General features: G+C 41.9%; 1 protein-coding gene and 1 long non-coding RNA gene across 3 annotated transcripts in view; one reads left to right on the plus strand and one right to left on the minus strand.

The window, feature by feature from the left end:
- The window catches only part of LOC106820586 (cap-specific mRNA (nucleoside-2'-O-)-methyltransferase 1-like), a gene marked incomplete at its 3' end in the record, with an annotated part of 6,764 nt that extends 2,232 nt beyond the window's left edge, over window positions 1-4,532 (plus strand). For both annotated transcript variants that reach the window (XM_014825093.1, XM_014825100.1), the window contains 2 exon segments: window positions 3,077-3,411; window positions 4,377-4,532. In XM_014825093.1, the coding sequence (XP_014680579.1) occupies window positions 3,077-3,411; window positions 4,377-4,532 (491 nt within the window).
- Window positions 3,067-9,078, minus strand: LOC106820599. The gene is made up of 4 exons (XR_001395633.1): window positions 8,984-9,078; window positions 6,527-6,598; window positions 5,413-5,506; window positions 3,067-3,078 (listed from the first exon to the last, which is right to left on the minus strand). It is a non-coding gene; the product is annotated as an uncharacterized LOC106820599 (long non-coding RNA).
- Window positions 9,079-11,934: the final 2,856 nt, after the last annotated feature.

Consider the following 11,934-nt stretch of genomic DNA (forward strand, 5'->3'; position numbering starts at 1 on the left):
GTCTCTACAGTGTATCATCCCTACACCCCTCCCTGTCTCTACAGTGTATCATCCCTACACCCCTACACCCCTCCCCCTACACCCTCTCTGTCTCTACAGTGTATCATCCCTACACCCCTCCCTGTCTCTACAGTGTATCATCCCTACACCCCTACACCCCTCCCCCTACACCCTCTCTGTCTCTACAGTGTATCATCCCTACACCCCTCCCTGTCTCTACAGTGTATCATCCCTACACCCCTACACCCCTCCCCCTACACCCTCTCTGTCTCTACAGTGTATCATCCCTACACCCATCCCTCCGATACCCTTCCTGTCGCTACAGTGTATCATGCGTAACACCCCTCTCTATACATACACTCTGGTATGTACGCACTTGTCTTGAACTCGTGGAGAAATGAATTGCGCAACGAACCCACACAGCTGATGGGTCGCGAATGGATTGCACGTGCACGACTGTTTTGATTTAGGCCAAGTAAAGCATTGTTTCTTGTTGCGATTCACATTCTCAGAATCTGGATTTAGGCCAAGTAAAGCATTGTTTCTTGTTGCGATTCACATTCTCAGAATCTGCTTCCAGTAAACCACACGTACACGCACGCGCACGGGCACACGCACTTGCGCACACACACACACACACACACACACACACACACACACGCACACACACGCACACAAGTACACACGCACACGTGCACGCGCACACGCATACGCACACACGCACACGTACACACACACTCTTGCGCAATCATGCGTGTACGTGTCTCAAGATCTCTGTGTGAGATGGATGTCCGGACGCGTAGCCTAGCGGCTCCTCGTCCGGAACCGGTCGCGTAGCCACGGCCTTATTTTTATTGGTGGCCAGGCGGGCCACCAACCCGACAGTTTCAGGTGGCCCGACGCCGTCTCAGGTGGCCATTGGCACCCGGGCCACCATTAAAGTCGAGCCCTGCTACAGATATGTACCCGAGGTACATTATGTATACACAAAGTTAGCTCTAGTACTATAGCCCGCTTACATTAACTGCCAGCGGCAGCAACTCGTTCGAACCTGCAAAACGCATTTTTTTGAACGTTTACTATGTTCTCCTTTCGAAGGCAGGGGCTGTACGGTTAGAAATTCAATAGCGTTACTGTATAAACCCCAGTAGTAGATGACATAATTTATACAATACTTTACTATTGTTTGGAACGTTATTTTGGTAGTTTTTGGGACTGAGGTAATGTTTTCGGTTCACCTCGCCAAAGGACGTTTGACCGCCGGTTGTTGTGAAGTTGTTTTGATGTCTGAGAGTTGTGTTTGATTTTATTGATTACGGGTGATTGATCACGGGTGTTGTTTTGATGTCTGAGAGTAAGTTTATATCTATATTATACTAGCCACTAATTATAAATAATTTTATAGCTAGTTAAACCTGCCAAAAACATTTTGTGTAATAAGTGACTAAACGGGGAAAACGCGAAAATCTCAGCACAGGGCGGTAGGTGCATTGTTAACCATGCAGCGTTGAACGTGTTAAGATGAATTTAAAGCAGATTTTCTTCTTCTTATTTTTTTTTCAGTTTTTATTTAATTAAATTTCGTTTTTTTGTCATTTTTGGAGTTCTTTTTTCTTTTTTCTCAAAACTGCGTTTTCCGCGATTCACGCAAATTCCGCGATTTTCGCGGATGTTCCGCAACGCGGAGGACTTTGGACTTTAACTTACAGCACCGCAAAGCATATATGACATGAGTAATGTCAAAAGTCAAATCATATAATAAACAAGGCAGTGGATATTATTATTAACCATACGGCAGAGTATCCACTTTCGCTATTCTACCATACAGTGCTTCTGATTGGCTAGTATGTATATATATGTTAGTATATTATGAACACGTTTTCATATTGGAAACGTGATTCACGGGAAATAGCTTCTATGATCTTGAAACGGGATCAAATGTGTAGAAATAAATGGGATTTGAACCTAAACGTTTTCTAGATAGCTAAACCTTAAGCCCTGTCTACACTAGCAAACTTTAGTTTGCAAACTCGAGCAAACTCCGAGTTTGGCAAGAAAAGTTTTCCAAAGTTTGCCAGTGTAGACCAGTTGACAAACTTTGGCAAACTAGTTTGCAGAAGTTAGGCCGTGCACCTACTTGACAAACTAGTTTGCTGAGGTTTGGAATAACTCAGCCAATCAAATGACAGTTTGTAGATAGACAAACATTGGACATTGAACATTGGAATTCACAGTCAGTACCAGTAGTGTAGTGTAGTCAGTACCATAGTGTAGACAGGCACCACAAACTTCTCCAAACTTTAACAAACTCGGAGTTTGCTCGAGTTTGCAAACAAAAGTTTGCTGGTGTAGACAGGGCTTTAAGCCTATGGGATTCGAATGTAATGTTGATGACGTCATAAATATAGTAGCCAATATATTATACAGTAAAATGTGGTGTACGGTAAAATAGCGGAAGTGGATCTCTGCTCTGCCGTATACGGCTAAATATCCACTGCGTATAAACAAAGCGCAGTGCTGCCAGCTGACAGGGAGTAGTAACAGAGTTGTAGTTGTAGCTAAGTACTAACAAACACTGCTTAATTCGTTCTTTGACCAAACAATCTATACCTGGGCAGCAGACCTTGCATAACAAACTCTTGCTCTTGGTCTTGACGACAACTTGATGTCAGATGTTGGCCAGCTCGATTGCAGTACTTAACAAAAACGGCAACACAATGCACGTGTTTCTCAATACCAAACTGTTGAGGACTGTTAGTTCATCCTTTGCTGTCAAATATGGATGGAGTTCTTCATCTGCCTACTGCCCACATGTTCAATTGCACAGATTAGCTTCTGTAACACAGGATCTTTCAAAGTCTTGCTCTGCACCTTCCAAAGGCCATGAACTGTACCCAAGTATTACAACAAATGTAAATTCTTCTACAATGTAATTATGTTACAACCAGATAATATTGAGCAAGGTCAAAACTCTTGTACACTCTTTTACGCCCCGGACATCTCTCTGTTAGAAACAGTTACTCTTGCCACTCTGGTCACAATTTTAAGTCATTTCATGCTTGTTTTTTCATTGCAGATCTCTCAAGTGAGGAAGAACTGCCAACACAAGCTGCACTGTACATGACAGCAAGTTCTAGTGTCGAAAGCACAGACATTCCAACCATGGAAATGTGTTCGTCTGCTGGCAGCGACCACGACTTGGAAATCAGGCAGCCATTAAAGAAGCGTAGGCATGATTGGGTGAAGTTTCATGGGCCACCTACTCTGGGAGCTCATGCAGCTACAGAGGCAGTTGACGGACAGCCGGCTAATGATGAACCATTACCAAAAAAGTTTGCACATGCAGATACTGGCCAAGGCGACCCATCGGACGTAGATCATATGTATAACAATGTGGCAAGGAACATGATGGTAATAACTTGCCCTATGTATTGTTACAATTTCCAAATAGTAGCATCGAAATGCTGTTGTCACCTACATCCAGTTTCAGTCAGTAGTCAAGAAAGTTGTCGAGTTGCGGTAAGGAATTTTGCCAGTTTTTAATACTCAATGAAGATGAAAAAAAGTTACAACAAAATTGACAAAGTTTAGCTTGTATAGTTTATCATGGTAGGTCCACATCTGCTTATGTAAAGTAAATATTTTTGAAGCAGTGTCACATAATCCCAATGGTGTGATGTCACTGTTCTCAAAAAAGTGAAGTGTGACTTGCCAAATTAAGGGGAATTACACATTTACTAGTGTTAATCTACCTATGATTTAATATACATACCGGTAATTACTTTAATGTCCATGAATTTAGATTTTATGTTAAAGCTGTGTCTATTCCTTATATATCTTCCTAACTGTTCTCATATTTTCCCAGAGGTACTTCCCGTTTGCTTTGCATGACACCAAGTGTACAAAGCAAGGCTAACAATTCTTAGATCACTCACGCTCATGTTCAGTAATATATGTACTGATAGTACGTAGTAGGTTTGTGTACATAGGTCAGCATCAGTAGCATGTTATTCTTTATTCACATGAGATGCCAGGGGCCGAAAACCCCTCTGTACACTGTTGCCATTTTTATACATTTCGAAAAAGGGTACCAGTACAGAACAATTTAGCTTGCGCCATTAGATGCACTTGTATTTGTAGCACCATTTTCAGATTTTACTTTCGAGGATCTCGGGAATGCAAACACAAGTTAGCTGTTCATTTGCTGTTTAATAGCTTATAGTTATAACAGCACAAGCTGATAGTATTTTTTATACTGGAGAAATCATTAACATGTCCACTAATAGGTGAGATTTAATTTGCCTCACTGGCAAATGTGTTATTTTAATAATATTAAAATCTACTGTCTTGTTATATGTTTTGTTTGTACCACACAGGCGAGAATGGGTTGGGAAAAGGGTAAAGGCCTTGGGAAAGAGAAGCAAGGCAGAGTCAGCATAGTGGAGGCATCTATGCAGAGAGGTCGACGTGGTCTGGGAAACAGGATTGATGGCTTGGAACCCAGCAACAGTGTCATGTGGCAGGATGAAGAGGTTAGCTGTTTCGAATAGTGTCATGTTCTGTTCTCATCCAAGCCTGTATATATGGCGAATTACATGTAACTCAGTGTTGTGAATGTTTTAAAACTAACGCTACAGTTTGATTTACAACCGACAGTGGGCGCCACTCAATGCGCACACCGAAATCTGATAAGTGCGCAAAGCCAACTTTTCCAGCCAAGGGTTACAGACCGAAGGGTGTTTCGTTATTTATTCATTTTAAAAGCAAAGGATTGTAAATTATATTATAAACGACAATATAGTCTTCAGTTATAATATGGATAAATTTGCCTAAATGATATCGTTCAGTTAAAATAGATTTAGGTATAAATATCAATTGCAGTTTGTGATTAGCCTCCTGTCTGTAACGTGCAATAAAATGGTCAAAGTACGCAACTTTTTCGGGGGTGGCCAGCATGGTCACGGGGTGTCATGGCGACCGTTCAAATCGTCCCTCGTTTTCCCCCCCCCTCCCCCTAGCTTGTTGCATGTGTAATTATTATAACAATTAAAATTGGGTACTTGTAAACAAATACTCGTGCGCTATTAGCCGATTTGTCGTATACGTAAGTACAAGTTTACTGCCCAGTAACAATCAAGGCTACCGTCCCTTTAAGTCAATTTTTCATCAGACAAGTAAAGCATGCGGTAGAATACATAATACAATGCCCTAGATTAAAATGATCAACATTGCCATAACGATATTAAATATTAAATATCGTCACAAACATCACCGTTAATTTTTGTAATTTTATAAAATAGCACATATCATGCTTAGCAATCAGCTCTGTATTATGTGGCTCCCTATTAAAGTGTCTTTCAAAGTCGAGCAGAGAATTACCTGCATTGTTTATATCAATACAAGTTGTTATACCTGTTCTGAAAGAAACCACCTCGTATAGTTTCAATGGATTTGCCCGTGTCCTTGCACGTCGAAGTTCGTCATTTTCAAGGTTATCAAAAACATTCTATAATAAATAAATGAAAGCATGTAAAATTTTACAAGCCACTCAAATAACTTGTTTGATTGAGTAATCAGTAAAATAGGTGGGGAAACAATCATTTTATACACATGCACAAATCACAATTTGTTACCATATCTTAAAACAACACTATGTTCACTAATTCATTCATTTAGAATTCATTTAACCTTTTTTACAGAACGTGGTGTTGGGTGTGTTGTAAGCGTATATGGTAAATGTGAAGGATCTACTCAAAACATTTTCAAAGTGATTTCGATTAAAAAGTGAAGAGTACCGAGTATTTACAAAAAATTACGAACAGGTACACAAAGTTTTGATGCAAATTAGGGACTACAAATGGACAATTACGAACAACCCTCAAGCAATTGTCATGTACATATAGAACACTCCGATCATATTCTCTGCTATATAGACCTGACTGGAGCTATGCGCATGACACCATGCAGCAGTTAAAATCTCACATGAACATTTCTCAGTGTGCTACGGAACCATTCATAGACCATTGGCTTTGGGTGCACATGCAGTCGTTCTGAAATAACGAAATCTAAAAACTTTTTTAATGAGACGAGAGTAAAATATCACTACTACGATCTTGCAACCCATGTTACAAATACAGAGACTCCGGGACTTACGAACATGTTCGGTTCCGAGCGGTCGTTCGTAATTCGATTTGTTCGTAAGTCGAACATATGTACGTAGTATACAGTATTGTACAGTAGTGTAATGTATATGTAAGGTTGTGAACATCAGATGTAAACCTAGAAGTTGTACATAGTGTAAACATTGTTACCGTCAACACCAGGAGTTGCGCCAAAAGTCAAAAATCAGGGGGGCGATTGTGTCTTTTTATTCACCAATATTGACATTACACACTAATGGACTTCAGGGCAAATTGTTCGTATCATAAGTCGTTCATAAAACGTATCATAAAACGTTCGTAAGTCGGGGAGTCTCTGTATGTTGACTTTTGTGATGTGTTGGATCCACCTACATCATGATACATACCTTAGACTGGATAACATCTTCAAGAACGTCCTTGGTACAGAACTCTGTCTCATCATCTATTACGACCTTTTTCTGAATAGCAAATGTAATATTATAACTATTTAATATATTTTATATTTATATATATTTTATATAATTTGCTGAAGTTTAAAGCCTGAACGAAAAAAAAACATCACTGCTAGAAATTTGGACCTGTACACATATAGCATATATGAATATGTCTATGAAATTAAAAGATCGATTTCCAACAAACACCTATCATTCATAACCATTAGCTCTCTTCCATGGAGATTTGACTTAGAATCACTATACACCTATGTTCCAGAGCAATTGGTGACCACCAAACCAGTATGTGGTCGGCTGCTACTAACTTCTTCAAGTGCCGCAGAGTGACAGCGCTTCAACTACGTGTACTGTAGCCATGTATTTTTATGTCTGATAATCACTGTGCAAAGACATCAAGGAGACGCCATTCTGCCACGCTGTTCCCGCGCAGAGCAATATCTAGGATATACTAATACAGATCTAAAATTTATGATTAGCGCTTGCCTCACTGTATACAGTAATAAAGATACAGCCTGTGTAACTTTTTAATGACATCGCTACTATTACAGTGTTATAGGAATATGGTCTGAGCCGCGAGCGTAGTGGTGGTGAGTGGGGGAAGGTGGGGCGAGGGGGCGAGGTGGAGGGGCTCTAATAGCAAAAGCAGTTGCCGAATGGCGCTGTTATGTAAGCTGTCATCAATATCAAAAGATGGCAATCACCCTTGTCGTGATAACACTCACTCTTGAGTTGCTGAAACAAGTAATATCAGGCAAAAATTCGTTTCAGCTGTGAGTTAACACAATCTGCATTGCAGAGTTGCAAGACAGATAATATTATGATTAGAATAGTGCCAGTCACCCCCATGCATGCGTAATGGCTGGCCCCCCTGTTTTTGCCTACACACGTGAGCATTCAGGCGTTCATTACATGCTGTGCAATACAGGGGCTCACCAGGGTGCTTAATACAGACTGCTTTAGAAAATATATGATCTTAAGGAGCGCTAACCTGGGTCTTCAAACAAAATTTGCCCTTTGCCAATTGAAATGCCTGCAACTGTAGCTCAACATTCCCAATCGCAAAAGCAGTTCAGTCCCTTTGTTAACGTCAACAAATTCCATGTTTAACCTCCTCTGAGGGTCAAAAGGTGATCGACACTTGCTCTTCGCATGTCATCAGAAAGTACATTTCATGCCGTTCTTTCAATAAAGCCATGAAAATGCATAGGTCACGCCTAAAACAAAAAAGTTCTTTCAAGTCGCTCGTTTAGACCCACGGTCTCAGAAATGTCTAAAATCTGCCTGTGCACCATTGACCTCTTGACCTGTCACTCAATTTCGTGGCATAGTGCATGGCTTTTCCCTACGCATGATGCTATGACACGACTATCACGAGCTAGGTCAGCCGTATTATTAGATTTGTTGCCTGCCATTCGTGCGCATTTCCTCCCTTACCTTAAGTAAAGGAGCGGAATGTTCCCCTTTTTTAACACCTCATTGACTTTGACCTTTGACCCCAGCTTTGACATCCCAATCGTTTTACGATCCCCCCGACGTCCGAATATTGCGTGACAGACGTCAAGCGGGTAAGATTTGTGCCCAACTGTTGATGCACGACGGACGGACGGCCGGCGGACCCACTGCTCATGCGATTCTACAAGCCTGCATCTGACGGACGCTATATCAGATGAGCTAATAAATGCATGAAATGAGAAACAAATGCCCTCACTTTCCAAGGACTAATGGCACACTTACCTTATATCAATAGCTGTTTTATCCTAACGCAAAGTTTTTCAATTGCTGCTGCTATTACTAGTGCTGCTGCTACTGCTATTGCTGCTGCTGCTGCTCCTGCTGCTGTAAAGTGTGGTTTGCAGACGGTAGAAATAGTAGTTGTGTTTAGAAATGTCGCGACAGTAGTTGCATAATTGGTTAGTCAGCCGGCAAGCGGGTTTCGGATGTAGTATGGATGATGGAGATGCGAAACGGTTGAAAGCGGAGTAATGTTGCTATGCATGTGGGCACGGGTGTGGTTGTCCCTGGTTCGCGCTGCGCGGCTTCTTTGTTTAGCTTAGAAATGCTTATAAAGGAAACGGCTTCTTGTTGGAGGGAGGTCGGACGTAGTGTGCGAGGCACGCGGCGCTGCGTCTTGGTGTCGCGCACATGTGGGTGAGAACAATAATACAATTTGCTGAACACAACTGCTTGGACTTTGGAGTTTTCCTTATTCATCGCTTCAACAAATCTACTTTGAACCGCGTAACGTCAGATTCCTCGTTACACTGCTACCACTGCCACTTCCACTATATCTCTATACCTACCGCTTCCACTACATCTACCACCACCACTACAATCTGGCTAATGAGGGTGATTACATTACGATGCTTGTGCGTGCTGCATGCTTTTACCTACCTCGCCTTCTTTTATCCATTCCACAAGAGCTTCTTGCGTGGGGAAAGCTTCAGTGCACGATGGCAGCCACTCAACACGCTCATCTGTCGTAATCTACATCCGAAAATTTAATGTTATTTCAAACTTAATAATCTGACGCTCATGTTGTGATTTTTCTTACTACTAGCACAACTGTTATTATTTACCACACAGTTACAACGGTTTGGAGCTTGTCTTTATTAAATACTGGCTGCAGTTTATTCAATCTGGCATGACACTGATAAGATGTTAAAGGAATAATAGGACCATTGATTATGCCAGAGATGCCAACACTTTTCTGAGCAAACTGTAATGAGGATGTCTGAAATCTGTAGTCCGAGCGGTCACGCAGTGACACCGAGTATTGCTAGCGGGTTCGGGACATTGACACGGGCCCCCCCAGAAATTTTTTGATTCCGAGATTGCAATTCCTGCATCTGGGACCCAAATGACAATAAGTTCACAACTGATATTTGCTGACTAAATACATGTAAAGTTATTTTCATCATTGTTATATCATGAATAACATGAAAACAAAAACACTTGAATTAATAGACCAAAATGATTTTTTTACGTCGATTCGTAATAAAATCGTAGTTGTATGCAAACTGGTCGTACTGTGGTCAAAAATGCAAACAAAAAAACGCGATAAATCGTATGTGTGGCATCTCATGTCAGCATGTTGACTGAATGCTAGAATAACGGCCACCTTGTGTAGCTAAATAAGTACTATTACCTACGAGTTAATAGGTAACTTATAGAGCCTCGCTGGCCACGGATTAGGACAAAGGCCGCGCGATAGCAATTAAATAGGCGCGGCTTTGTGGATAAATAGGCGCGAAGCCCGGGAGGCGAAAGCCAGCCCTAGGGGGGGGGGGTGCTGGGGCAATTGCCCTTCCCCGTGAAAATTTGAAATCTACAAGGCAAAGTGGTGGCTTGGGCTCTAGTACGATTTCTGAGCATTGTGATTAGCACAAAAAAAGTGTATTCACTGTAATTTTAGAAAATACATGATGATTTGAAAGATTTAGTTTGCTTAACATTAGAATTAAAATATTCATATAATGACCAAGAAACTCCAAATTTAATTCTTCTCACTTACTAACAGTGGATAATCTTTAGGTAAAACTTCCTGAATCCATTCGCATTCAAAGACATGCATAACAATTGTACTGGTGCTCACAAAACGAACTGCTTAAAATCGTCAGAAACGCCGCGGACCCGAGCCAAAGCATGCTCCTCAAGTATAACGCAACGGCATGTGCCTGCATAGAATCAGGACGAGTAGACGCTGTGAAGCAGAGGAATGTGTGCCAGAGTTCTGGGATCATAAAATTGTATAGTACAGGTGACTGCAGTGGGCGGTGTACAGGCGTTTGGACCAGGCGGGGGGGGGTTAACCGTAAAGATATACACACGCTAACAAGTTATGTTCCTTGAAGGTTATGGGAATGTTTCTCTTTAGGTTAAACATTATTCAGTACTATCTGAATCACGTGTTTTAGGAAGTTTTCCTGACATTCTGAGAATCGTTTTTGTACACGCGAGAAGGGGGGTGCTGGGGGCCCTCCGCCAGAAAAATTTTTTGAATAAAGACCCCCTCAGATCCGTTTTCTGCGCGGGCAGGAAACGGGGTCCGGCACCCCTAGACCCACCCCTGTACACGCCCTGAACCTGACATCATCTGAACCTGGTCTCTGCTTATAGGGGCCTAGATTACAGCTATATACATGATATCAGGAGCTAAGATAATATATAGATCCTATGATTATCTGACTCCTGAATGATATAGTGTACGAGACAAAAAGACGGTTATAAATTATGAAAGATTTTGGATGTACCGGGAAATTAGGCCTGAAAAACAGTGCGGCGCGTTCCGACGCCCTTGGGTTAGGGCCTCGATACATCTGTCCACTGAAGGCTGTGAGGTCAAGACGTGGCCGGGGCAGTGTGAATTTTCTCAAGCCGGTGGTAAGAACCTGGCTCAACATTGGAGAATCTGTTGAACCTCCGTGGCGTCTTGATGACCACGATAAGAATGCGCGGTCACGTCTCAAGTAATTACTAACGGGCCAATGGAACGGTAAAGAGAACCACTGAGGCCACAAAAACTAGGCTGTGACCACCCTCAGTCGCCTTTCGGCTAAAAAGGCATAAACTACCTGGCTTTACCCAAGTAGGTCCACTCCATTGCCTAGATATAGACCAGCTAGTATGCGCAATTCAAGATGGACAAGATTCTCTGCGGCTGTCTCAGCTACTGTTGGCCCGTCGATCAAAACAGGCACTCCATGCAAGGGAGCCTATCCTGCGCCTTAATGTAGCATCGTCATCGTTGTGTAGCGTACCTTCGCAGTTTTAATTATGTATAAATATATATATATTCTGTGAAATGCCCTGGTTCGGGACTTCCTAGGCAATTATTATTATCAGCCAAACGCCCATATGTTTGTCCAATATCACGAGACGTTAGCAATTCAAACAAGACTTGAAATTGGTTAGTTTGCAATATGTAATCAAACGTTCATTTTAGCTGCCGTAAATGTCACCAGCGAGTCAAGCAATGACGTAAAAACATGTTGCTCGCGAGTCGTATGTTTTGAACGCCAGTGAAACGGAGTGTCATCCGGTGTAACCAGGCCACGCAGACTAAAACTTGAATAGAGAAAAACACACGTTACTAATCACGGACGCACGTGCGACAGCCCTGACAAAAAGTTCAGCTTTATTCGACGAAGCGTCCAATGTTTACGAAATCACTTGAATGATAGCATTGCGTGCAGAAATGCCGGTGCACATATAAAATCTGGTATCACACCACCTTGCGGCCAGTGGCAGCGGTTTGAAACTGTAAAACAAAACTGCATTTTCGGACTTGCGGATTCTCAAATAGACATTTCCTTTAGTAACCAGCAGATGATATTGGACAAACA

This window comes from Priapulus caudatus, unplaced genomic scaffold, assembly GCF_000485595.1.
Source record: "Priapulus caudatus unplaced genomic scaffold, Priapulus_caudatus-5.0.1 Scaffold42, whole genome shotgun sequence".
Classification (NCBI taxonomy): Eukaryota; Metazoa; Priapulida; class Priapulimorpha; order Priapulimorphida; family Priapulidae; genus Priapulus; species Priapulus caudatus.